This window comes from Apodemus sylvaticus, chromosome 5 (assembly GCF_947179515.1).
Source record: "Apodemus sylvaticus chromosome 5, mApoSyl1.1, whole genome shotgun sequence".
NCBI lineage: Eukaryota > Metazoa > Chordata > Mammalia > Rodentia > Muridae > Apodemus > Apodemus sylvaticus.
Window position 1 is genome coordinate 103,978,470 of NC_067476.1, and position 27,266 is coordinate 104,005,735.

General features: G+C 49.7%; 2 protein-coding genes across 3 annotated transcripts; one reads left to right on the forward strand and one right to left on the reverse strand.

Annotated features, from left to right (window-relative positions):
- The first annotated feature begins 3,439 nt into the window (after positions 1-3,439).
- On the forward strand, positions 3,440-8,477 carry LOC127685800 (creatine kinase U-type, mitochondrial). The gene is made up of 9 exons (XM_052183398.1): positions 3,440-3,635; positions 4,255-4,453; positions 4,631-4,726; positions 5,225-5,446; positions 5,581-5,666; positions 5,777-5,900; positions 7,341-7,475; positions 7,633-7,758; positions 8,361-8,477. Exons 1-9 carry the CDS (start codon positions 3,484-3,486, stop codon positions 8,475-8,477), a joined length of 1,257 nt encoding a protein of 418 aa, XP_052039358.1. The 5' UTR covers positions 3,440-3,483.
- Positions 8,478-8,578: 101 nt separating this feature from the next.
- On the reverse strand, positions 8,579-26,063 carry Strc (stereocilin). 2 transcript variants are annotated; one of them, XM_052183397.1, is made up of 30 exons: positions 26,006-26,063; positions 24,119-24,904; positions 24,008-24,032; positions 22,930-23,189; positions 21,812-22,803; positions 20,950-21,012; positions 20,702-20,792; positions 20,356-20,548; positions 20,033-20,219; positions 19,842-19,957; positions 19,461-19,593; positions 18,971-19,153; positions 18,699-18,737; positions 18,367-18,534; positions 17,807-17,878; positions 17,226-17,345; positions 16,849-16,907; positions 15,456-15,579; positions 15,229-15,341; positions 13,509-13,644; positions 12,962-13,158; positions 12,715-12,805; positions 12,222-12,378; positions 11,241-11,410; positions 10,569-10,724; positions 9,871-10,013; positions 9,556-9,704; positions 9,354-9,451; positions 9,111-9,258; positions 8,579-8,927 (listed from the first exon to the last, which is right to left on the reverse strand). In XM_052183397.1, the coding sequence occupies exons 1-30, from the start codon at positions 26,061-26,063 to the stop codon at positions 8,839-8,841; spliced, it is 5,316 nt and encodes a 1,771-aa protein (XP_052039357.1). In that variant the 3' UTR covers positions 8,579-8,838. The 2 variants fall into 2 exon arrangements, with proteins under 2 accessions (XP_052039357.1, XP_052039356.1); XM_052183396.1 differs by having other exon boundaries at positions 17,813-17,878; positions 20,356-20,522; positions 20,682-20,792; positions 21,812-23,189.
- Positions 26,064-27,266: the final 1,203 nt, after the last annotated feature.

A 27,266-nucleotide genomic window follows, 5' to 3' on the forward strand; every position in this document is an offset into this window, starting at 1 on the left:
CTCTGTCAAGGCATGCTCTATCAAGGCATGCTCTGTCAAGGCATGCTCTATCAAGGCATGCTCTATCAAGGCATGCTCTATCAAGGCATGCTCTATCAAGGCATGCTCTGTCAAGGCATGCTCTATCAAGGCATGCTCTATCAAGGCATGCTCTATCAAGGCATGCTCTATCAAGGCACGCTCTGTCAAGGCATGCTCTATCAAGGCATGCTCTATCAAGGCATGCTCTATCAAGGCACGCTCTGTCAAGGCATGCTCTATCAAGGCACGCTCTGTCAAGGCATGCTCTATCAAGGCACGCTCTATCAAGGCATGCTCTGTCAAGGCATGCTCTATCAAGGCATGCTCTGTCAAGGCATGCTCTGTCAAGGCATGCTCTATCAAGGCATGCTCTGTCAAGGCATGCTCTATCAAGGCATACTCTGTCAAGGCATGCTCTGTCAAGGCATGCTCTGTCAAGGCATGCTCTGTCAAGGCATGCTCTATCAAGGCATGCTCTGTCAAGGCATGCTCTATCAAGGCATGCTCTATCAAGGCATGCTCTATCAAGGCATGCTCTGTCAGGGCATGCTCTATCAAGGCATACTCTGTCAAGGCATGCTCTATCAAGGCATGCTCTATCAAGGCATGCTCTATCAAGGCATGCTCTGTCAAGGCATGCTCTATCAAGGCATACTCTGTCAAGGCATGCTCTATCAAGGCATGCTCTATCAAGGCATGCTCTATCAAGGCATGCTCTGTCAGGGCATGCTCTATCAAGGCATGCTCTATCAAGGCATGCTCTGTCAAGGCATGCTCTGTCAGGGCATGCTCTGTCAAGGCATGCTCTATCAAGGCATGCTCTGTCAAGGCATGCTCTGTCAAGGCATGCTCTGTCAAGGCATGCTCGCAGGGAGCCACTTTCTCCAGCCAGGCCCCACAGCCCCCCTTTCAGCATGTCCCAATAATCTTATCCCATTAGGAATTCATCAAGGGATAAATCCATTAATTAGAGTAGAGCTCTGATCCAACCACTTTGCAAAAAGCTGGTAATTAACAAAGCCCCAGCACATGAGCCAGTGAAGGACATTTCTTATCTAAAAAGAACAGATATGGATCATAGGAAGGCATTATTTATGCAAATGTTATTGTTGTCCTTGAATCTTCATTTAGGAGTTTGAGTGTCTCCATTTGTTCTCTATAATTTTAGGGACCTTGGAATTTTCCTAGTTAGAAGCCTCACCTTACTGACCTCCCCCCACCTCCGCCACACCCTCAGCCTTCCGAATTGATAGAGATGGTTGGAAGAGCAGACTCTCCAAACAATCAATGATAATTAATGCTCAGACTCATTCCTCCTCCACCACTCCAACCACAGGAGCAAGTAATTACAGCAGCTCCCAAGTATAAAGCTTCTCCAGTGACCCCACTGGAAGACTCTGATCCTCACAAGGAATTAAAAAAAAGTGCACAAACCGATGAATCCTCTCAGAGGAGCTATTATTTCACGTAGAAAGGCATGTTCCACACTTGAATGACTTCTCTATGCCCTAGCTGCCTTTACTTCTCCTTCTGTTGGCCTCCCCTCCCATCCCCCAGCTCCCGAACACCTTCTCAGCCAAATAACAGCCCAATTGCTCTGGAAGACTATCTCCTCCTTTTATCTGGGTAAATACACACCATCCCAGGTAATTATATTTACTTATTCATACCTACTTCTTACCCTGGATAATAAACACCCACAGCATAGGTAACGTTTTTTTTTTCCTCTCCAAAAGTAAGGAAGCCCCATCAGCAGATCTCTAGTCTCTGAGAATTGTTATTTTATGGCTTAAGTAATGGAGCCAAAAAATGAAATGGATTCCTTCTAAGGATACTCACCAATGAGGAAGGTTAGAAAGGAGATGGGGTGGGGGCTTGAGGGAAATAAAGGAATGTATATTAGTTGGGCCAGTAAGGATTATGAAGGGTAATTCTTTCTCCTAAATGCTTTCTTCTGATTTCCAAATATCTTCCTGTCTTCTGGAGCCTCAGGAAGCTGAAGGCAGACGTATTAATGGCAGCATGACTGCTTTGCCTTGGCTGGTCCTCTGCCCCAAAGCCTCAGATCTCTGTCTCTGCTACAGCTTTCATTCCCCTTCCTGTGCTAATACAAGTCAAGTTGCACCTAGTCCCGCAGGTAGCTGTAGAAACAAACCCTCTTGGGTCTGAATATGCAATTCACAAGAGAGAGAGCGCACTAGGAAGAAGGCAGAGAGTCCCTGATGACCTTTTGCCCTTGGATACTACCAGCCTTCACACTCCAGATTAAGCTGCCTTAGTGAGCAAGAGAGGAAAGCACTGTGGTCCCGGAGACCTGTGCCTGCCTGTTCCACTCCACACCCAGTCATCTTACCACACCCTCCTCCTCTCTTTAAATTCCCCTCCAGTCCAGGAACTGCCAGCTGCAGAGAAGGAAGAGAAGGGAGAAGAAACTCTCCATTCCCTGCCCAACCCCAGCCCCACACCCAGAGCAATCAACAGGTAGGCTCTCTCAGACACTACTCAGCTAGAGTCCTTGAGCAGCAAACAGGTTTAAGCCTGAAAAAGAGGAAGAGAAATAAAAGATCGTAGGTGAAGCAGGGGTTAGAGTAGAGGACAAAAAAAAAAAAGTAGGGTCCCAAAGAGAGGCAGGAAAGAGACAAGCTGAAGACTTGGGGGCAGTGAGTGTGGGGGATAGAATGGAGAGGATAAGAGCCAATAGCTTTCTGTTTCTTAAGGAATCCTTTCTCAACCTTGTTAGGAAAGTATAGGTGTAGCAGGGAGTTCCCTGGTGCTCTTCCTGGTTCTTAGGGAAAGGTGACCTTGAAGCTGCGGTGTCTTTTCCCTGAGCTCTCTCTGTCTTCCTCTTCTCTTTATTCTGTGGTTTTCCTGCGGCTGCCTCTCCTGGGGAACATGGAGAGATGGCATGCAGATCGAATTCAGAAAAGAGGCTGGGCAATGTCAACCTCCCCACCCCCACCCCCTCCCCCCAAACCCAGAAAATAGACGGATTGGGTTTCAGATTTAAACAGAGTGGGCATGAGAGAAGGGGGTTTCGGGTTCAGGAATCCCCGTGGTGCTGTCCTCTACTTAGTGCTGAAATCTGACCACCCACATCTTTGGTGGGCGTCTGTCCCCAGCCTCAGGGAGTGAATCTCGGGTCTTCCTAATTACCTGGCTAGTGCTACCCAACCCCACCTCCGCACACCTAGCGCGGTGGCAGGCGGGAAGGCGGAGCCTGAGTGAGCCCCACCCCTGAAGACTGCGGCTGGGGCCTCCCTCTTTTCTAGCTGGCTGGCTGCTTGCTGCGCTTCTCCTGCAGCCTGGTAGGTACCGGCTGCCACTTCAGCCTTCATCGTGACCCCTATTTTGGCTCCAGTCTCCGACCCAGTTCCGTCCTCTCTCTACCCGGTTGCATCCTGTCTCATAGTTCCTGACTTGCTCCAGATCCTGCTCGGAATTCCGTAGCCGCATCCCCAAGCCATGGCTGGTCCCTTCTCCCGTCTGCTGTCTGCCCGCCCCGGACTCAGGCTCCTGGCTTTGGCTGGAGCTGGGTCTCTCACCGCCGGAATTCTGCTCCGCCCGGAATCTGTAGGAGCCGCTGCCGGTGAACGGAGGAGACTGTATCCCCCGAGGTATTAGAGCCTGAGATGCACGAGGTGGGGGCTGGGGGTTGGTAGTGGTGGTGATGGGAACCGAACGGGTAGAGAGGATGACCTGAGCAAAAGACAGGGCCTCGAAGATGGATTTCTGTACAGCTTAGAGATCGCAGCCCTGTAGGAAGAGCCGTGTAGGGCCTCAGCCCTATAGGGCCCAATGCGAAAAGGAAAAACATGTCTAAGGACATGTCACCTGATGTCACTGCCTCCAAGCCAGCTTTAGCATTGCAAATTCTAGGTTCACCCACTGCCCAAATCCTTTTTGGATGACTAGAAACTACCTTTTTATTTTCCTCGACCTATTCGCCTTGTTCTCCTGAATTCTCCTGAGCCTCTCCCCTCCCCCATCTCTAATGTTGTGCTCACTAGAGAAAAGGAACTGTGTAGATATGGGGGGATTGAGGTGTTAGAACTATTAGGAAAAGAAAAGACCCTGGAAATCCCTAAAGAAATGATCAAGATTTAGCCTACCTCTAATTCCCCCTCCTTCCAACGAGCAAAGCCAGACATGGCTCACTGGACAGCTCCCAGCAGACAGCAGTAGGTCTAGCCTCCTGTGCTCTCCCTCCATGGTTACTGGGTAACCCCTTCCCAGCGCTGAGTACCCAGACCTCCGAAAGCACAACAACTGCATGGCCAGTCACCTGACCCCAGCAGTCTATGCACGGCTCTGCGACAAGACCACACCCACTGGTTGGACACTAGATCAGTGCATCCAGACCGGAGTGGACAACCCTGGCCACCCCTTCATCAAGACTGTGGGCATGGTGGCTGGAGATGAGGAGACCTATGAGGTAGGGGGCCCCTCAGAAATCCCGGTTCCTTCCTCCTAAAGATCCCTCATGTCTGTTCCCTCGAGACTATGGATTGTCTATATTCAAATTTTCTGACCCAGTGATATCAATCTACAACTCAAGTGTAGGAAGGAGTTTCTTCTTTATAACTGCCTCTTCCTCTTAACTCCCTTTCAGGTATTTGCTGAACTGTTTGACCCTGTGATCCAAGAGCGGCATAATGGATATGACCCCAGGACAATGAAGCACACCACTGACCTTGATGCCAGTAAAGTGAGCCAAATGGGACACTTCCCACATGTGCAGCCTGTGCACTATGTTCTGTATCTCTAATCATTACACCTTATTTCCTGACTCATGGTTAGACTGCTGAGCTTTCAATATTGATAAGAGAAAGAATTGCCTATCTTGAAAAATAGCAGATAGGAAGACATAGTGGATAAGAGGATAATGGAGTTAAGGAGAATATGATCAAAGTACAAAATGGTGCAAGAATTTTTAAGAAGTAACTGTGTCCTGGCTGCTGGGTGTGGTGGCTCACACCTGTAATCTCAGATCTCAGTAGGCTCAGGAGTGACACTCCTCCCTACACACACACACACACACACACACAGGCTGTACCCAAAGTGAGAAGTTTGGAGAAATGACCACAATGTCTCCAGTTAGCCTGCCTGTCCAATGTGTCCTTCCTTCCGGGGCCTGCTTTATAATTCCTAAAGGCTCCCGCCTACTATGTCTCCGTGATTTATAGTAATTTCTCTTATTCCTCAGATCCGTTCCGGCTACTTTGATGAGAGGTATGTATTGTCTTCAAGAGTCAGAACTGGCCGAAGTATCAGGGGACTCAGTCTCCCTCCAGCCTGCACGCGGGCAGAGCGACGAGAGGTAGAACGTGTCGTGGTGGACGCGCTGAGTGGCCTGAAGGGTGACCTGGCTGGACGGTACTATAGACTCAGTGAGATGACAGAAACGGAGCAGCAACAGCTCATTGATGTGAGGGTCGTTGACAGGGAGCGGAGTTGTGGGAGCAGACAGAAAAGAGGTAGAGGGGAGGCTGGGCCAGAAAAGATAGATGGCCCAGATGGTACTGTGAGAATCCTTAGGCCTGTTCCCTTTATTCTCCTCAGGACCATTTTCTGTTTGATAAGCCTGTGTCCCCGTTGCTGACTGCAGCAGGAATGGCTCGAGACTGGCCAGATGCTCGAGGAATCTGGTATGGGGCCGATTCACTTTTTCTTTTGATTCCCTTGTATGTGCAAAGTTTTCTCTCCATCAACCTCTGTGCTTATCTTGCCTGTCGATCACTATACCTCCTGCCCTCAGGCACAACAATGAGAAGAGTTTCCTGATCTGGGTGAATGAGGAGGACCACACGCGGGTCATCTCTATGGAGAAAGGTGGCAACATGAAGAGAGTGTTTGAAAGATTCTGCCGGGGCCTCAAAGAGGTTGGAGAAGGGTGCTGCGGGGAGCTAGGCGGGAGGAAGTGAGAAAAACCATAGAGCAGCATAGGCAGATTGGTTACATCACTTGCCGGTCAACCCAGGGTATTTCTGATAGTAGAAAGGGTCATTATCATGCTAGGATAAAGTTACAAATCAGGGCCATCCTTGGAAAACCAGGGCATATAGTTCACTCTGAAAATAGAAAGAGTGTCAGTGTCAGTAGACTATGGAAGGAAATAAAGCATAATCTTTGCCAAGTAATGCAAAGAAGAAACCAATGATATGGCCAGCCAGTGCTGGGGTGGCTGGGGTGAGGTGGGATGTGCAGTTAAGGAGAACATCTGAGCCTGATGGATGTGGGGTGTGAGGGATTGGTATGTTCATGATACATCACCCAGTTCTGAGCCAGGGTGAGCCTTGACTCTAGATTCTATCTAGCATTGTATCTAGGCTTTAAGCAGAAAGTGCTAGAGAGACTAGGGAAGGTAGAGGCTGAACTGGCTTGAGTTCTAGAATGTGTGCTTCTGGATGAGAGGTGACTCGGCAGGCTTGTATGGACAGGGTGTCTATATTTATTCAGTGTTTGAAACTGCCATAGATCTAATCTTTAATGCATTTTCTTGTATCTACAGTTTTATTTTTGGACTTGTAAAGAAAGAATGCTTCCCTTTTAGATTCCAGCTGGGAAGTTTATACTATTTTCAGTAAGGAATGGATAATGTCCTATGAGTGCGTAGAGAAACACTCTTTAATTATATGACTAGGTTTATTTAGCTATAAAGTTGAGGACTAAATGAAATAATGCAGGCAAAGGAATTGTTCTACAATAAGTGTTGTGAGCTTCAGGATGTAAGACTCCCCGTGGTGGGATTCCTTCTGCATCACAGAGAGCATTGTCTGAAGGTAGTGGTCTTTGTGTCCACTGCTCTGGCAGACCCCTGTCTCTTCCATCCTAATAGTCATTATGGTGGTCAGGAAAGCGGAGACACCTCTTGAAGTCCCCCTCTTCTCACACATACCTGTGGATCTGGCTTCTCGGCTGCGCCCTCTCACATCTCCATGTTCTATTACACACGTTCCTTTTACAGCTAAGAATGGGCTCTCCTGCCTTATCATCTCGTTCCTGTCCAAAGGGACCCTTCGCTCTTTGTCAAAGATATAACTGATGCATGAGAACTCTGCACTGTTTATGACTTCTATTCATTTCCCCGATCACTCTTAATATATCATTCTCTCAGGCTTCTTCCCGGAACAATCTATCTGCCACAATCTCATCAGCATGCATATAACGCAACCTCAACACATACGATGACAATAAGTTTTAACAACAACAAAGAGCATGTCATTCATCAATCCTCAAGCTTCTTGTTGTAGAAATGGTTCTAGAATGTCTGTGAGGCTAACTAAGAGGGATTTTCCACGACAGAACCTCTGTTGACACAGGTGGAGAGGCTGATCCAGGAACGAGGCTGGGAGTTCATGTGGAATGAGCGTTTGGGATACATCTTGACCTGTCCATCTAACCTGGGCACTGGACTCCGGGCAGGAGTACACATCAAACTGCCACTGCTAAGCAAAGTAAAGGCTATGTGGGGTTGGGGGTGTGAGTGAGAAAGGGGATCTGGAAGGGGATGGAGGAGGCACTCTTAAGGGAATATGGCTAGAGGGCCGGAGGACAAGGTGGGAACAGTCTCTGCCTCTATTGACCTGGCCCTGATCTTTATCTTGCCTCTAGGATAGCCGCTTCCCAAAGATCCTGGAGAATTTAAGACTCCAAAAGCGTGGAACTGGAGGAGTGGACACTGCTGCCACAGGCAGTGTCTTTGACATCTCTAATTTGGATCGACTTGGCAAGTCAGAGGTGAGGTCTTATGAATTAGATAAAAAGGCTGAGCTAAGATGGTGAGCCTCGGGAATGTAATAGAATCTGAAGCAATGGTCAGGTTGGGTGGGGGAGGGGGAAAGAAAACGAGCTTTCAGAGATGGAAGATCAGTGCTAAAGAAATTCAGGTCAGGCAAGGTGGTGTGTGCTTTTTTTTTTTTTTAAAGCAAGGCCTCTCTCTCTCTCTCTTTTTTTTTTTTTAAAGAATCCTGGGCCACTTTCTTTTTTTTTTTTTTAATTTATTTATTTATTATATGTAAGTACACCTTAGCTGTCTTCAGACACTCCAGAAGAGGGTGTCGGATCTAGTTATGGATGGTTGTGAGCCACCATGTGGTTGCTGGGATTTGAACTCAGGACCTCTGGAAGAGCAGTCAGTGCTCTTAACCGCTAAGCCATCTCTCCAGCCCTGGTGTGTGCTTTTTAATAGCAGCAAAGGCAAGACAGATCTCTGTGAGTCCCAGGGCAGCCAGGGCTACATAGTGATATCCTGTCTCAATAACTGAAAAAAGAAAACAAAGAAAGATAAAGAAACTCAGGTAAAGTGTGGGAAGCAGAGACCAAGGACTCATGTCCCTCAGGTGGAGCTGGTGCAGCTGGTCATCGATGGGGTGAACTATTTGATTGACTGTGAACGGCGTCTGGAGAGGGGACAGGATATTCGAATCCCTCCACCTCTCGTCCACGGCAAACATTAACTCCCAACCGCCAGCAGATGAACCGAGATCCCCAGGACTTCTGCATATTTAACAGTGGCCCGTTCTGCTTGCCCTGGACCCGCCTCGCCTCTCACTCCCTGTCCTAGTAAAGACCCCACATCATGTTGCAGCTGTCTGTGTTATTTCTATCCATGTGCTGAGGAGGAAGTAGGAAATGAAAAGAAACAGTGGGGGTTATCCATCGTGCCAGGAGCACAAGTCTCAGGTGGGTGGAATGCATTGGAATATTACCCATAATCCTCAGCCTCTTACTGAGAATAATTAGAATGCACTTCCATTTACAATTTGTTCAGTATGACCAGTATGACATCAGTTTTCTCCCTCAACTGAAGGAACAGTATCATAATAGGTGGCCAAAAAAGCTGATGGTCAATGCCAGAGCCCAGGAGGCTTGGAACCAGTCGTAGAAACCCCAGGCTGAGTTTCGACCTAGAATGAGACAAGGAATGGGAGGGAAAAAAAAAATCACAGTTCTGTTCCCCAGGAGCCTTTGATACTTCAAATTTAGCTCTGTGTATAGATCCCTCCACTCCAGAGGTTCTCCTGTGTGGGGTCTGGACCTGGACTCTGGGTCAGATGACAGCTTATCACACTGTGCAGTTGGTAACTTACCCCTCTGCTCTGGGATCTCCTTCCCTTCGTGCTGGGCCCACGCAACTGCTCGCCGCTGCTCAGGACTCAGATAGGCCATTTGCTCGGGAGTAACAGCTACGGCCTGACCCCTGGTGAGACTAGATAACTGGATGGGGTTGAAGACTACCTACAGGAAAGGACAGGAATCAGTGTGTCCATGGAACCCCACTGGGCCCATGCTTTCCCTGTGGTAACTCTAGGCCCCAGTCCACCAAAACTCACTGCAAACTTGGGGGCAGGAATGACAGAAATGGCCAGAGGAGTCAGGCCTTGGATCTGAGCCCGCAGTAATGCTGAAAGAGCCAGGTCTGGGATGCCAGCTAGGGAAGGAAGCGGAACACACCTAACGATCCCAATCCATCCACAATGTGGAAGCCAAACCCTGACACCTAGCGAGAGACAAACGGTGGCACAGCTCCCCCACCTGCTATCGTGCCAATTTCCGTGAAGATCTCAGGCCCCCAGTTACTGACTGGGCCAAAGCCACCAGGCAACACAAGGAGATAGGCCAGAACTTCCAGCTGTTCCTCGGAGCATGGGAGATGCAAGCTGCCCAGGAAGAGAGCTGCCTGGCTGTGGAGCAGTAGGAAGAAAGGGAGAAGAATTCAGCTTCAGTGGCAGAGCCTGTGGTCATAAGATGGAGGAAAACATCCAAACGGACTCCCTTCCTTCATGGGACAATCCTTTCATGAGCCCATCTCTACTACAGCACCACCACTCCAAACCTTCCATAGGTTACCTAAACTCCCAACTGTTGATATGCTGTAACTCCTCTGGCCTCAATCCACAGAGTGTGTAACCCAGTGCTGTCAGATAAATGAAGTCCAGATGGCTCACATGCCGACCACTCTGCCTTAGGAAACTGGAGACCACGGCTCGGAGCTGGGGGGAGCACGGGATAAAGAAATTAAATCATGGGGAATTAATAGGTGGGAAAATGAGTAGGGGAGTGAAAGGCCTACTGGACTGTATTTCCTTGCTACTAACATCGAAAGATCCAAAAGCTATGGAGAAAATCAAGGACATGCCCTCCCCATCAAACAACAGAAGGAAGAGGAGAAAGGGGGAAAGAGGGGAAAGAGTACTAGGAATTCAGGACCTCAGAGAGATTAAGTCAGGTCCTAAGGTCCCAGTATAGAGTGCTATGAAAAGACAGAAACTGACTGTGGTGACACACTTGTAATCCTAGAATTTAGGAGGCACAGGCAGCAGAACCAGGAGCTCTAGGCTATCTTCAGCTATGTAGGCTCAAGACCAGGGCGCGCCACCTAAGACTTGCCTAAACAAACAAAACAAAACAAAAAACCCAAACCAAGAAGAGATAAGAATGACCAAAAAAGGATCGCCAGAGACAATCCCTTGGTTTGGATCATTGAGAGGACTGGGTCTGCCGGAAGTTTGTCTGGGGCAAGGCACAGGGGAGAGAGGCGTGGTTACCTGCCCAGAACTCCAGCCATCTATTTGCCCCAGGCTGCTCAGCACACCCCAGTCCACCAGGGTAAGCTCCTGCAGTTCCCGTTCTCCTAGACCTATCAGGAGACGGCCCAGCTGCAAGATCTGCTCAGGACGGAATCCTCGGGGGGGACCCCACAGCTAGGAGGAAGACAGGAACCATGTGAGTGGAAAAAGCGCTGGGCTAGGCATCAAATGCTGTGGGATACTGGCCAGGTCACTCCCTTGTCTTTACTTTCCTCTATAGTAAGATGAGAGTTTCTCTGACTCAGGGGTCACTGAAAGGTTGGAGTCTCCACAGGAAAGAAGAGCAAACTCCAGCCCATGAATTCTAAGATTTATATGCACCAGACCCCCTGAAGTACCTGCTAAAATGAAGATGCCAGACCCAGACTCCAGAGATGTAGTCAGTCTGGCATGGGATCCAGCAGTTGCCTTTTAAGAACCTGCTCCCCGAACAATTTTGATACACATTCAAATAGCGCCTCTGTCCGTTGTACTATCCCTCCTTCAATACTGATCCCCTGACCCCCTCCTTATCACCCAACCCTCTCATCATTTCCCCAACTCTCACCCAATTTTCTAATCCCATATCGCACCTACTCAACTTCTTTGTGTTTTCACCCATATGGTCCCATTAGTCTTTTTATCCCTAACCTGCTTGGCCTTGCCCATGGCTGCCCGTAGTTCCTCAGGACCAAGTCCTGGATCTCCAGCAAATAGTGACAGGCAGTCTTCAAAGTCTGAGAGTTCCATCTCTGCGATCTGTGTTGCAGACCAGGCTGCTGGGAAGGTTCCCCGTATGTCCGCACAGTTCGGTACAGGCTCTGAAGGAGGAAGGCAGAGACAAGGGGTCAGTGTGATACTAAATTATGCCTACATTAATAGTCATAGGTCATCCAACCTTTGGATGATGGAGTGTGTGGGCACCATGGGCTAAGGAATGGTGACAATGAGAATTTGAGGGTTCATGGGGGTATCTGAATGAACTAAGTGACTGGATAACAAGGCTATCCTGTGTTAAACAGGTCACAGAGGAGATTGCTCAGGTACTTAGTGAAGAGCTGAGTCAGAATCCAGGTCTCATGATCATCTCCTGTTTAGGGATTTCCCCAGGAGAGAGCTCCACACTTTGCCAGGATTCAGAGAACAAGAAAAACAGAATTCTGGGATAAATTGCTATTTTGTTTTGTTTTTGAGACAGGATTTTATATAGCCCAGGTTGGCCTTAAATCTGCTATGTAGCTAACGCTGACCTTGAATTCCTGATCTTCCTGCCACCACTCCCAAGTGTTTAGATGACAGGTGTGTATACCACCACACCCAACTTTAAACATTTAAGGGGTTATAAACTGCCAGGATTATAGACCCTTACAACTAGAAGAGACCTTGAATATCATCTTGTAATCCTTGATGACCAAACCCCAGAGGTCAGGAAACCTGCTCAGAGACAGCACACCTAGAACCCAGCTTCCCACCCTACCATGTGGCTTGAGGTGGAACCAAAGGCCTTGCAAGTGACAAGAAAAGCTCAGCCACCAACAGTCTCCCACCCAGGCCTCCAATTGCACTGCTTGTCTTGACACCTTCTTTTTTTCATACACCCTGATGGGCATATTCGTATTTGGGGGGCTTCACCTTGGAGGCCCTCAGCAGCTGGATGTACAATCCCAGCTACCAGAGCTGCCTTCTTGTGGGCAAGCTGTGACTCTCCACACAGATGTCCCACTCTGCTCTGCTCCCAGCTCTGCTGCTTTCCCAGAAGCCTCTCCAGGGTTTCTGGGCCCAAAGTCTCCTGCAGGACAGAGAGGAGAGGAAAGGAAAAGCAACCTGGCAGTCAGGGCCAGGTGCTATAATTTCCAGACCCTGCCATCGGTTATGGGGAGGGGGGGGTGTCATGCCTGGAATCTCAGTGCTCTAGATGCTGAAGTAGAATTGCCATGAATTTTAAAGCCAGCCTGGGCTACAGAATGAGCCACTCATTTGTGGCTGCCCCCAAGAAACAAAATTGAAAACAAAATCCATAAACACGCCCGCCTTTCTTTTGCTGTCTTGCCAGACACAAGTTGCATGGCCCGCATGAGCTCACTCCCCATAGCCACCCCTCAGTCCCCTTGTTCCTTCACCTCACCCTGGGGATCAAGGAGATAGCCTCAGCAGACAGAGTGAATACTAGGCGTCCAGCCTGCTCTACTTCATCCTGGCTCCACAATTCTGGCTTTCTAGGGGACAGAAGAGAGAGCATAGAGTTGAAGGAACTGTGAGGACTTTGACATGCCGTGACTGGGGAGCCAGGGTACTTTTAAGCATGTGGAATGGGAGACCACTCTGACTGATGGTCAAGGACCTGGGCATAGGATGTCACCAAAGGACCATACCCAAGAACAGGCTCCTGCAACAGCAGCCATCCCAGCTCTGTGGCAAATGTCTCTCCTAGGCAGAAGCCCTGCAGCTGACTGAGATGAGACAGTAGAATGGGTAAGGGGATCCGTCGCGTGTTCTCTATTCCCAGGAATCCAACCAAGGGGCCCAGTGTCTCCAGCACTTCTTTGGAGATTGGGGTCTCCTTTGGAGCCTGGAGAGGGGCATCAAGCCTTGGAGAATGCACCTGACCTGGAGTGCCAGACTCTTCGATCAAGATACCAAGTCCCTTGACCCTCCCTCCGCTTCTGCTTCCACCCTGGCCCCTATGAAGGCCATTGCTCTTGTTCCCGGCCTTAAACAGTGAATGAGCTCAGATAGAAGCAGGTAGAAAGTTTGAGAGGCAGAACCCAAAAGATTTCTTAGACTCCAAGGGACACAAACACGAAACATGAAGCGGGTTAATCAAATAACCGAGAGGCAGGTCTAGAAGTGAAAGAACACAATGCGAGGGGCAGGGATTGCGGAAGACAGCAGATCTGGGTCTGATGGGTAGACTCTTACCAGGTTTTTAAGTGCTCGTTCTGCCAAGGCTGCCTGGTGGAGCGGGGTCAGTGCCAGCAGCTGCTCTGGAGCATCTTGGACCAGTTCCACCACCAACATAATGGAGTCATTGGACAATCGGTCCATCAACTGGATCCTATTATTGAAATTTGGCAGTGGTGACACTCAAGTGGATCTGAGCCAAGCTGAGAAGGGCTGGTCAAGTCCCACATTCCTAATATCAGACCTCAACCTGTGACTCTATACAGAACTGACATCCAACAGCCCTGAGCCAGTTCACACCATGTGCTTGAAGGGACAGCAAAGAGAGAGGCTATCTCTAGCTATCTTTTGAATCAATCCTATATGATGTGATGAACTCAGAAGCCCCCTATATTAAACACTGTTCAAATCTCTTATCAGTCTTTCATAAGTGAAGAACTTCAGTTTCCTTATTCATGGTCTTTTACCTCAGTTGGACAATTATCTTAGAGAACCAATATAGTTAAAAAGATTTAAATGGTCTTTAAGGAAAAATAACCAAAACAAAACAGAGCAGAAGTCAGAAAGTGGTACCTGTCTTCAATAGAGGGTCAAGTGTGTGAGTACCAAAACCTGCAGGAAATCTTTGCAAGCAAACAAGCATGGGTATTATCTGCTTCCACCAGCCCCACGCCTCCAGGAAGTCTTTAACCCCAGCCTTTGCCTACTCTCACTTGCAGCTCAGATGGCAAGGGTGTGGGAAAATGAGGAAAGAAGCACATTGGTAAGATCCTCATGAGCTAGGGGCTGGAGAGATGGCTCAGTGTCTAAGAGCACCGGCTGCTCCTCCAGAGTACAAGGGTTTGATTCCCATGGTGGCCATCATGGGAATGGCCATCTGAAACTCTATTTCCAAGGGATCTAACACTCTCTCTGGTCTCTGTGGGTATCAGGTATTTACTCGATATATAGAAATACATGCAATAAAATATTTATACACGTAAAATAAAATAATAAATTATTAAAAATCTGAAGGAAAAAAAGTGAAGTGCAAGTGTGGTGGCACATGCCTTAAATCCCAGTACTTTGAAGTCAGAGACAAGTGGATCTCAAGAGTTCAAGGCCAGCCTGGTCTATACAGTGAGTTCCAAGCCAGCAAGAGCTATGCAACACAGTGAGACCCTTTTAAAAAGATACTCATAAACTAGAATGTCTGGGATGGAGGAACCCTAGCTCTCCTGTTCTTCTCTCCCAAATTCATACTTGAATTGACTCTCTAACATTCCTCCCATGGCACTATCCAACTTAGATTTGAACAATATAAATGATCAGAAACTCACTACTTCCATTGTATTACATTGTACAAAAAAGATCTGATTGTCTACCTTATTAATCCTAGTCTTGCCTCGGTGGAACCACTCATAAATAAGCCTGTACACTTTTTTTTGATTTGGTTTTTTTTTTTTTCAAGACAGGGTTTCTCTGTATAGCCCTGGCTGTCCTGGAACTCACTCTGTAGACCAGGCTGGCCTCAAACTCAGAAATCTGCCAGCCTCTGCCTCCCATAGTGCTGGGATTACAGGCGTGCGCCACCACCGCCCGGCTACAAAACGACTTTGAAAGAGTCCTGTTTGGGGCTGAATATGATGTTGAAGAAGCACTAGACACAAAGCTACTTCGTCTGAGTATTTCCCAAGTGGGGAGCTTCTACCCCAAGGTGAGTGCCCCGAGGTCCCCACATCTCCAAGCATGCACTTACGGCAAGTCCAGGAGTAGCTTTGTGTCAAGCTCACTCAGTTCTGGCCCTAGGGTGGTCAGCTCTGGCTCTGGCATTGTCATCCTCCGCTGGAGCTCTGTCCAGATACAGGCCCGCTAAGAGGTATAGGGTAGAGAAAGCAGGGCCAAACAGAACTGAGCACGGCCCCCAGGGCGGGGCTCTGAACCCAGGGTCCAAGCCTCCCACTAAGACCTGAGTCACCCTCTCACCAGGCTCTCTCGAACACCGGTGGGCAGTTGGTAAAGCATGTGTATCACAGCAAGGAAGTCAACCATTGAGCTGATCTGCTGCAGAAACTCACAGGACATGCCTCCTGCCAGGTTACCCAGAGCCCTGTGGACATGTGAGTGGAAAGATGCTATTCAACACATGTAATGGCCTGCCTGGCGCTCTGTGTCAGCACTCTCAGCACAAAGACAGATGCTCACTGATAGTCATTTACAGCTTGTGAAATGTTTGTACATAGATAACATCATTAGCTTTCCATAACATCCTCACTGTTAAGCTGTGAGAAAACAAAGGATATTCTTTTTTTTTTTAAACAGGAGAGTCTTGATGCACTCACTCCTTTTATTTATCTTATGTATATGAGGACACTGTCTCTTCAGACCCATCAGAAGAGGGAATCAGATCCTATCACAGAAGGTTGTAAGCCACCATGTGGTTGCTGGGATTTGAACTTAGGACCTCTGGAAGAGCAGTCAATGATTTTTTTTTCTGGTTTTTTGGTTTTTTGGATTTGGTTTTTTCAAGACAGTGTTTCTCTGTATAGCCCTGGCTGTCCTGGAACTCACTCTGTAGACCAGGCTGACCTCGAACTCAGAAATCCGCCTACCTCTGCCTCCCAGAGTGCTGGGATTACAGGTGTGCGCCACCACCACCCGGCGCAGTCAATGCTCTTAACCACTGTGCCATCTTTCCAGCCCAATAAAGGATATTCTTGACACCGGTCTACTAGAAGTAAGTTGAGACTAGAGCTGTGTCTTCAGGTTCCAAAGCCCCTGGTTCTTTTACTGTAGGTGTAAGTAAAGTGATACTTCTTTCTCAAGCAGCTCTAAAGTCACCTTGAATTAAATTAAGAACAGCAAGTATCTATTGGAACTTTCTATGGGGCCATGTGATGTGTTAAAGATCTTATGTGCATTAATCTCATTCAGTCTTTGCTAGAGCTCTGTTTTAATTCTTGATTTTTTGGATTTTTTTTTTTTTTTTTTGGTTTTTTTTTTTTTTTGGTTTTTTTCGAGACAGGGTTTCTCTGTGTAGCCCTGGCTGTCCTGGAACTCACTCTGTAGACCAGGCTGGCCTCGAACTCAGAAATCTGCCTGCCTCTGCCTCCCAGAGTGCTGGGATTACAGGCATGTGCCAACACAGCCCGGCTTTAATTCTTATTATATAAAAGAAAAAATCTGAAGCTTAGAGTGACTAAGAGACTTGACTCTTGGTGATGGAGTGTGACACAAACCTAAGTTGTCTGAGTCCCGCAGCAATAACTGGCAGCTGGGACACTGTGCAGGGTGGGAGGGGGACAAGGAAGCGCTTAAGAACAGCAGTAACAGAAATAATGGAGCTCAACCGAACCGACTGTCCACCACGGCTACTCACTGCAGATTCCTCAGGGTCAGGTTGGAAGGCACTTGCATCTTCTTCCAGAGAAACTGTGCCTATAAATAAACAAAGAGAGAACAGCGTCCCAGGGGAGGTACTGTACTGAGGGCCTCAGAGGGGAGCCTGGGGCCTTATTTCTCTACTGAGAGATACTGATTCCTACCAGCCCTCCTTCCCGAAGCCCTACTCCCTTCTGAGAGATTACTCCCTTCCTAGTAATAATGGGGTGGGGGTGGGAGAGAAGGAAAGAAGAAGGAGAGAGATCGAGAGCACAGTGAAGCGGTGGTTAGGGATAAGGTATCAGAGTAAGGTGGTCTGAGTAAAGGAAGTAGAGAAGACAGTGGGGGAGCTCTAAGGGCAGAAGAAAGAGTTACCTGTTGTTCAGACCAAGGCAGCTGCCGATAGAGTCTTCGGTTTGCCAGCAGAGCCACAGTGTCCAGCTGTAGCAGCTTTAATGGGAGCAGGGGAAGCAGGCAGTCCGGCCAAATGGTGGGCTGCAGGCAGTGATGGGCAGCAGTGTGGTGATAGGCAGTGTGGTGATGGGTGAGAGGATCTGTACTAGCCCTCAGAGAAGGGCAGAAAGGAATCAAAGCTAGGATGGGGTGGGGTGGCACCTGCCATTGAAGCAAGGAATACTTAGGAGTCCCCACACCTCAGGCTGCAGTGAATGTATTATGCTAGTTAGACACCTGATGAGCAGAAGGCCCCTAGCTTCTCTCAGCCTCAGTCTTTTCATTAGAACACAGGAGGTTGGCCTGGATGGCCTCGGCCTTTTGGGTTGACATTGTGAGGTAATGGGAGTATCTCTGCACCAGGACCTGGGATGCTGTCAGTTACGATGCGGGCACAGAGCCAGCCTGAACTTTCAGAGTCACTGCTGGCCAAGTGCATGAGGCAAGATCTGCCAGATGAAACCACCCAGAACACGGAGAGGTGCTCAGTCTGGAGATCCCACACATACCTGACCAGGAATGCACACAGTTGTGTCGGCACCTGCTGCACCCATATTTTTAACACCATCTTTTACCTGCACAAGAATTAGCAGTAATTGTGTGTGTGTGTGTGTGTGTGTGTTGTGTGTGTCTGTGGTCTGTGTAAGTGTATGTGTGTGTTGTGTGTCTGTGGTCTGTGTAAATGTGTGTGTGTGTGTATTGTGTCTATGGTCTGTGTAAGTATGTGTGTGTTGTGTGTCTGTGGTCTGTGTAAGTGTGTATGCATGTTTTGTTTCTGTGGTTTGTGTAAGTCTATGTGTGTGTTGTATGTCTGTGGTCTGTATAAGTGTGTGTGTGGTTATGTGTCTGTGGTCTGTGTAAGTGTATGTGTGTGTGTTATGTGTCTGTGGTCTGTGTAAGTGTATGTGTGTGTGTTATGTGTCTGTGGTCTGTGTAAGTGTGCTTGTGTGTATGTGTGTGTGCGTGGGCACATGCACATGCGCGCACTCTCCCTGGAAATAAAGATGTCTACCCTCTATATACCGCCCATCTTCTGCTTCTCTCTTTCTCCCTGTCCTCATACCCGAAAGGTCTGCAGCAGGGCTGCAATCTGGCAAGCTGAAAGCCTTGACAGTTCAGGGCCCAGGCAGGAACAAGCGCCAACCAGAACTCTCTTAGGGATGGCCTGGAGTGTCTGGGGGCTGAGACCTGGCAGCAGAGGGTGCAGGGAGCAGAGTTCCTCCAGGGACAGCTAAGAAACAAGAGAGACAAGAGGTCTGAAGAAGAGGGGCAGAAGAAAATAAAGCAGGGTATTAGCTATGAGGGGAGTTTAAAGGGAGGAGAGGGCCAATACAGGAGCCATGGGAACAGGGTTCAGAGCCCTCTAGGAGACACTGAGAACTTGCTGCTACTTACATCATGCCTAGGAAGGAGTCTTCCAAACAACAGAACAGCCTGTAATGGGATGGAACAGGAAGTTCTCAGGCCCCATCAAGTCCCAAACTGACCCCTGAACCTGCCTCTAAAGCTTCCAAATCCCTCTCAGCCACCACAAGCACCAACCTGTCTGGGGGTCCCTCTGGAGCTGAAAGTGACATATGGTTCACTTTCAGTGCTTACAGGGAAGGAGGTGATGACATCTCCACACAGGGTTCTGTGAGGGGCCTCAGGGAGGAAGTGGAGCTCACCTGGGCAGGTGTGACACTGACTCCCTGCAGGGCAGGAAGCATGGCTCTAAGCTGGCTCTCTGAGAGCTCCTGCAGGAAGCGCAGGCCCAGCTGGGGAAAGAGAGGTGCCCAGACCCTCAGCTCTCGGGGGCTTAAGACAGTTCCTCCAGATGAACGCAACACTCCCAGAAGTTCATATGCCACCTGTAACAAAGGAAGACTTAGGACGGGGGAGAAAATGCAGCTGCACCCAGAACTGCCTTTCCAAATGTACATCTAAATTTACCAAGTACTTGGAACCAGGCATAAGACCAGAGTAGAGCAGGTTCAAGGTCACAAAGGGTATATATAATAGGGTAGGGACAGGAAACAGAGGTAAGAGGCACTCAAGAATAGAGGTGACAGGGACCCCACACCACTGTGCTTGAGCTTGGCTGGTACAACTGGGCAAGTCACTCACATAGTCCCTAGGGGGGTCTGCAGTCCTTCAGATTTGTACCAAAGGGCTCACCCGTCCTTCTGGGCTGAGGGTCCCATTAGCCGCACATTCCAGCAGGCCCTGTTCTACAGGCCCCATCGGATCACTCAAGGGCACCAGACTCTGTAGCTCCTCAGGACTCAGGAAACAGGCAAGGGACCCAAGCCTTAAGGAGACGTGAAGTTGGCCTTGATGTTCATCCAGATAAGTACCCAGGCACCAACTATTTGGTACATAGAGTAGGCATATAAACTAAACTAGGAAATGTGAGTGCCACATATCAGTTTCTCTCTCAGTTCCCCTAGCTCGACAGGGCCCTTCCTCCTCTCTCGCTCTTCAGTATTCCTTTCTGCAATACTAGCCCTGCTTCTAAACACCTCCATGCTGATCAGTCTTGATTCCACAGCCACTCACCTGCGCACCTGCTCCTCCCCATCAGCCATGCTCTGGTTTACTAAGCTACGAAGCACGTGTCGGGCGTGTCCCGGCCCAAGACCCGCTACTGGCCAGCTATCTTCCAGGGCCTGGATCTGAGATGGGGAAGGAGAGGTGGGGTAATGGTGAGACAGGGACCCCCACTAGGTGCTATCAAATGATTCTCCTACCTGGTGAGGGCTGAGCTGGAGAAAGCTCTCCAGGGGAAGATGGGGAAGCAGAGGCAGGGCTGCCCACAGCAGCTCCTGGGGCCAATCAGGCACTTCTCCGAACAGCTCAGGGGCCAGCAGTCGCTTTGCCAGGGCCTCCTTCTGTTCAGGCTTCATTCCTGAGCTGTGATCCCGGATGGCAGCCAGGCTAAGGAGAGTAGCAGGTCTTAACATTTTTCTTATATCCTCTCTGCTATAGCCTTGTCGCTGTGGACAGGAAGGAGAGTCTCCCTAAAAGGGACCTCTGTAGGCGGGTGGGCTGGGTAGGCAGGAATAGTGCTTACACACTGTCGTTGGCCAAAAGGGACGGTGGGAAGCGCATGAGGTCAGGGACAGCCAGGAAGGGGATGAGCGGAGACATGTCGATGAAGAGCTGGGAGGTGAGGCGTGGGTACCGCTGGAGCAGCAAGGCTGTCAGGCGGCCCATGGCCTGCTCCTCGGATGGGTGAACCTGCAGGAACAGACACATGATGCTGCCTCCGACCTTCCTCAGGATCTTCTGCCGCTCCTCTTTGGGGTTCCTCTTTTCACTGAAGCAAACCCCCAGAATGCTAAGGATTTGGGTCCCTTTGATCCTTATACTCCTGCCCCCCTTCCCGCTCTGTGCCACCTTCAGCTTAGCCCAGGAACGGAGCATGAGCGTCAGGAAGCCCTGTGCAGCCTCCATCTCGGCTGAAAGCACCAGCTGCTGAAGCTCTTCTGGAGGCATGCGCAGGTAGGCCTGCAAACAGGAGGCCAGGGTGAATACGACCTCAGTGACCAGCCTTCTCAAGCCATGGCTGTCACTCAGCCACCCATGTACCCCACCCCTGCCATCCCCTAGCCCCCACCCTCTCAGCCCCCACCCTCTCAGCCCCCACCCTCCCCACCCCCACTACCTTCACTAGGACCCTTAGGGCCCAAATGCTCCTCTCTCTCTGGAGTAGATCCCACAGTACAGGCTGGTGAAGAGAGAATACAGGAAGAGAGCTGTCTCTCTGCTCCTCCTAAATCTTCTCCACACTTTAACTCACTTTGGGGGTATGCTTGCATGTCCTGCACCTCTTCAGATGGTAGTTCTCATTAAACCTGGGACCATGTCCTATCTTCCCTTGTACTCCGGTGCCAAATACATGTAGGCCTGAACCAAACTCCAGTCACTCAAATTCCATTTTACTTAATCTCGGGCTTGAAAAAGTGGCCCTAACATGAACTAACAAATCTCACAAAGTGCCCTTTACATAACAGATAGTCCATGAATCAACTATGAAAGGTAACATTTAAGTTCCTCTGTCATATGGAAAAGAATCTATGATGCAGGAAAGCATTACTTGCCCAAGATGACAGTAATTTATGCAACAGTTGAACCTAACCAGGTTTCTGGTTTATATTCCTCTTCAATATTTCTCTCTTAATCTTACTTTCCAACCTACACTCCTCACTGGATAGGGAGAGAATGAAAACCCTTTGCTTCCTGTAGCAGAACAGGGGAGAGTCAGAGAGTGAGAGACTCAGGAGTCTCTTGTGCTTGCACGTTTACGGATCGTGCACCAGGCTAAGCCCACAGCAGAGCATTCCATACGGTCTTTGCAACTACCCTAAGAGTTAGCATCTTGTTACACTCAGTTTATAGATGAGAAGGCAGAATAACCTGCCTAAGGTTGGCATCACTCGGAGTACCACACTACTTCTCTATATTAGGGAAATTTCCTGGAGTCCCTTCCCTTGCTCCAAGGGCTTTTCCAGAGGCAGTTCACTCACACTGAAGCAGGACAGAAGCTCCAGCTTGCTCATACCAGAGGCGAGGCTGATGGGGGATTCTAAGCCTGGTGGAGTCGGCTCTTCCCGCTGCAGGTACTCTCCGACCGTCCTCAGTACACTTCTCCGGCCCTCTGGGCGGAAGGCATCCCAGAATGAACAGTTGTCTGGGAGGCTAGAGAGCAGCAGAGCTCGACCTAACATCCCCTGAGTCTCATCACCCCCAGTCCCTGGACCCAGAAGGAAGGTCAGTAGGCGCAGGAGGTAATGCAGGCGTGTGGGGTGGGCAAGGGCTGGCACAGAGGACTGACAGCGTGGCAACTGGGATAACATGCCAAGCAGAAAAGGACCAGGAGCCAGACAGAGTGGGGATGGTCCCAGAGGTGGCAGAGATGGCAACAGGGGGCCCAGCATGCCTTCTAGAAAGCAGGTATCATTTCCTCCACGACTAATTCTGCATTGGCCTGCTAGCCAAGCCCAGAAAGGAACCAAGGCTTCATACAGAGTGTCATTGGCACAGACCATGAGTAGGAAGCTGCCCCCGTCTGGGCAGCGTTCCCCACAGGGTCCAACAAGGCAGGGTGGAAAATCAGTGACATCCAAGGTGGGGCCCCGACACACATGCTGAACCCAAGCCTGGTTCCTCGGAGGCACAGCCTGCAGGCTCTCCTCCACACACAGCCGTTCAGCCCACAGTGTCTCATTCTCCAGGAAGCAACCCCAGAATATTTCTGGGGTGAGGGGCACAGGGATCAGGCCTGGTGGGCAGTTAGTTGGGGGTGGGAGCAGGCCGGCACAGAGCTGCTTTACCAAGCGACGATTGGGGCCGGACAGGGCTGAAAATGAGAGGTTGCTGCAGATCATATCCAGAAATTGATCAGGAAACTGATCATGGCAGGCTTGGAGCCAACCTCGGGCACCTGGTGCCCATGAGACTGCATACCATACAGCTGTCTGGCAGATGACAGCAGTGCTGGGAGGGGGCTGTGGGGTGGTAGGAGGTGGCCTTGGGGTGGTAGGAGGGGGCTGTGGGGTGGTAGGAGGGGGCTGTGGGGTGGTAGGAAGGGGCCGTGGGGTGGTAGGAGGGGGCCGTGGGGTGGTAGGAGGGGGGCGTGGGGTGGCAGGCTTGATGTGCTGGCAGAGCAAATAGATGGAGAAGTTGGAGATGCTGTAGGGAGGCTCTGGGCCTGAGTGGTTCTCGCAGAGGGCCTCCACAGAGATGGCTCGCCGCTGCCGAGGGCTGATGTGAGCTGCAGGCTGGGACACCCTGGGCAGAGGCACACCTCTGCTCAGGCAGTGCAGGAGGGCAGGGGGTGGAGGTGGTGATCCAGATAGAAAACCCAGTGCTCGGGCATCCCAAGAAAGGTTGTTCCGCATGCCCCTGGGTACACAGAGAGGAGGCATCGGTTCACTTCCTCCAGGTGAAGATTCTGACCCTAGCTCAGAGCTCTGCAGGGACTTTTAGGCAAGCACGGGCTCTTTCCTAGATAAGCTTCCTGAGAAGAAAGGTGGTACCTGAGTACTAAGGCAGACGAAAGGAGAGAAATCTGTGCTGCCGAGGCACAAGACTGCCTGGGACAGCCCACGCCTGACCCCTTCTTCTTCACCTGGCTTTGGGTGGCTTATGTACAACCCTTGTGTTTGGCCTCCCATCAGGAAATCATTAGGACCACTCTGTGCCCCATGTACAATCTTCAGTAGCTAACGTAGACTATAGCACTATAGGCCCAACATTGCTCTAAGTGGTTTATACTTTGTCAACGTTTTTTTTTTTTTTTCCTTTTCTGAGACAGAATTTCTCTGTGTAGCTCTAGCTATGCTGCAACTTGCTCTGTAGACCAGGCTAGCCTTGAACTCAGAGATCCTCCTGCCTCTGCCTCCAGAGTGCTGCGATTAAAGGCATGTGCCAACATGCCTAACTTTTCTCAACTCATTGTATTCTTCACAACTCTGCAGTGGTAGTTATTTTGTTTCACAAATGGGAGAAAGTGAGGCATAGACCACATATGTGAGGTGTGCAATGTCACATGACAACAAAGAAGGGGAGTTGAACGCCAACGCAGACATCATGCTCTAAAGCCACTAATCCACGCTTGTCCTCTTGATTTCCTCCTGAGCTGTGAGACCGATGCCTTCAGCACTCTATCTACAGGTTGCTGAGACCCAACTTCCCAGAACTGGAGGGTGCTTGTTACTTACCATAAGAGCAGCTGCTGAAGGTTGCCTAGGAGGGAAAAAGCAAGGAAGGAAATGACCCCATCTCACTTTCTTTCCCTGCCATATGCCTGCTCTGGCCCTGGCAGCACTCACCTCCCTGGCACTGCCCACTGGCATCAGGCTCTGGCTGTCCCATAATAGAAAAGACCTCATCTTGCAGAGAATGAGTGACTCGCAGTAGCCCCTCCTGGAAGGCAGCATAGAGGGGGGCCCCCACTGTGCGTAGCAGACCACCCCAAAGAGCCTCCTCAGAGCCCAACTCTCCTGCTGGGGTAAGCAGGCCCAGCAGACCCTGTAAAAAGTGAGGGGCTGGCTCTCTCCCATCAAGACCTGTGGCATTGGTTAGGTCCACACTGGGCTGCAGCTGCACCAGAGCCTGCCAGCGTGTGCCCTCTAATAACAACATCAGAGAAGGCAACCAGTCAGCAGCCAGGACACAGTCAGAAGGGCCGTCACGGGTGCATGGAGGTCTCGTGGGGGTAGGGGGACCTCCAGGAACTAATGCTCCCAACAATGCCTCTACAAGTCCACCCAGTACACCTGCCTGGTGCACCAAAAAGTCCCGGGGAGTCTGTTCCTGTCCCAGGAGTGCCAGCACATCTCCCAGAAGCCCTAGCATTGGCTCCCAGTCTGGGCTACCTCTCAGTGTCACGAGGAAATCATGGAGCCGAAGTGCAGGGGGCTGGAGAGGTGGGGGCTCTCCCACCGGTCCCTCCCCCATCCTCCCAAGCTCGAAGGAAGAAGAAATGTTGGCCAGGAATGCAGAGAATCGTGACTGGCTGAGGGAGCGCTGAGGAGCTTGGTCCAGAGTGGAGAGAAATGACTTCAGAAGGGAGAGACCGGCATCCAAAGACTGGGGCCCAGTAGGGGCCAAAGTCACTAGAAGAAGAGTGACAAGAGATCACTAAAGGAGAAAGGCCTAAAATCCAGACTAGCTTGTGCCCTGAACACAATTCCCTGCTGGGGTCTGAAGAAGGGCATCCCTGTCATCCCTGTCATTCCTGTCAGTCCCTACAGTGCTTTCTGAACCTTTAGTGTCACCCATAGCAGCAATCTCTACCCTCTTCCTTGTCCTTTTAGCTTTTATCTGAATGGCTAACCCTCACACTATTCATTGCTTTATATACTTTTTGAGACAAGGTTTCTCTATGTAGTCTAGGCTGGACTCAACTCTCAGTCCTCTGCCTCAGACTGCTGGGCTAATAGGCACAAACCTCCATACCCAGCCACCATGCACTCTTGTCTCGTTAGAGGGAAAGGCAGTCCAGTGAGATGCCTAGCAGGTAAAGGCATCTGTCGGCAAGCCTGGTGACCTGAGTTCAAATCCCAGAACCCATCTTGTGGAAGGAAAGAGGAGAATGAAATCCTGAGATTGTCCTTGCCTCTACCTGTGTGCCATGGTGCCTCACCAGTGTTGGCACAGTTTTGAAAAGAGGGGAAGTCAATCAATCAATCTCTCTCTCTCTCTCTCTCTCTCTCTCTCTCTCTCTCTCTCTCTCACACACACACATACACACACACACACACAATTTTAAAAGGAGGGCAAGGGCTAGAGAGATGGGTTAGTGATTAAGAGCAGAGTCTGCTCTTTCAGAGGTCCTGAGTTCGATTCCCAGCAACCACATGGTGGCTCACAGCCATCTGTCATGGGATCTGATCCGATGTCTTCCTTAGGCTTACAGATATCTACATGCAGATAGAGTGCTCATATAAATAAAATAAGAAAGAAAGAAATCTTTAAAAGAGGGGGAAGTTACACACAGGTTTTTGTTTGTTTGGTTTTGTTTTTTGAGTTCTGCTGTCCTGGAACTAGCTGTGTAGACCAGGCTGGCCACTAACTCACAGATCCACCTGCCTCTGCCTCCCTAGTGCTGGGATTAAAGGTGTGCACCCGCCGCTGCCACCACCCAAGTCACAAACGCAGTTTTAACAAGGGCAAAGGTTATTCTCCTTTATCCCAGGCCTACTCACTGTTCTCACCTTCCTGTGGCAGTAGCGATAGGAGCAACAGCAGTTGGGGCTGGAGGCTCAGAGCCATATTTCCAGGTGCACACTAGTCCTAGTGGGGAGCTCTGGCTCCTCTCACCTTGAAGGAACAGCCAGGTGATGACGGGGCATTGTGGGCAGCCTGGAATTCTTCTGACACTGTAGTGTGGTCTCTCAGGAAACAGTATCTGTAACCTGACATCACACTTGTCACCGGAGCCACTGAATACCTGATCCTTTGGCTTTGGGAGAAAGGTGTACCTCTGTTAGAGGGACCAATGACAGGGGATCTCGGGGCCCTCAGAGTTGGGAGCCAGAGAGAAGTAGGCAGACTAAAAATATAATCTGGGGGAGGTCTACAGAAAAATGTGACCAAACAAAGAAGGTACAAAAGGAGTTTGAGAGGCAATGAAGATCTGAGGATTTTGAAAAATGAACTGTGAGCCAGCTGTGGGCAGAGAAAAGATAATAAGATTGATGTTTCAGGGTGGAACATTAATGAAGAGGAGAGATGTTACCTTAACCGCACTATCTAGAACCCCACAATTGGTGCTGAGGAGAGCTCAGCAGCTAGGGTGTGCACTGCTTTTGCAGACGACCTGAGCTGGATCACCAGTGCCCATGTTGGGTGGTTCAGAACTGCCTGTAACTCCAGTTCCAGGGGAATCTGATGCCTCTTGAATCTGTGGGTATCTGCACCTATGTGCCCATGCCAACACAGAGACAACACACATATACACATAAAATAAATCCTTGGAATCCTGTAATATTCAGAAGTAGACTGGACTCCACAAACCACATAGGTAAAGCCTTCAGTTAACAAGTAAGAAAAGAGATTCAGAGAGCTGTTATTTGCTGATTAGGCCATGCAAACATTGCAGTTTCTTTTTCTCAAGTTAAAACTCTATACACATGAAATCCTATTCATGGGTTAGAAAGATTTCATTCAATATAAGCTGGTCTGACCAGAGTCTGGTCACTTTTTCTTGCATAAAAATATTATGTTGCAGGTCTGGAGGGATGTCTCAGCAGTTTAGAACAGTGACTACTGCTCCTCCAAACCCAGAGGACCTGGGTTTGATTTCCAGCATTCATATGGCTGCTCACAACCATCTCCAGTTCAGGGGCTCTGACCTCCTCTTCTGGTCTCTGAGGGAACCAGGCATGCACATGGTGCACAAATATCCATTCAGTCAAATCACCCATCATCATCATCACCATCATCATCATCGTCGTCATTGTCGTGTCATATCAT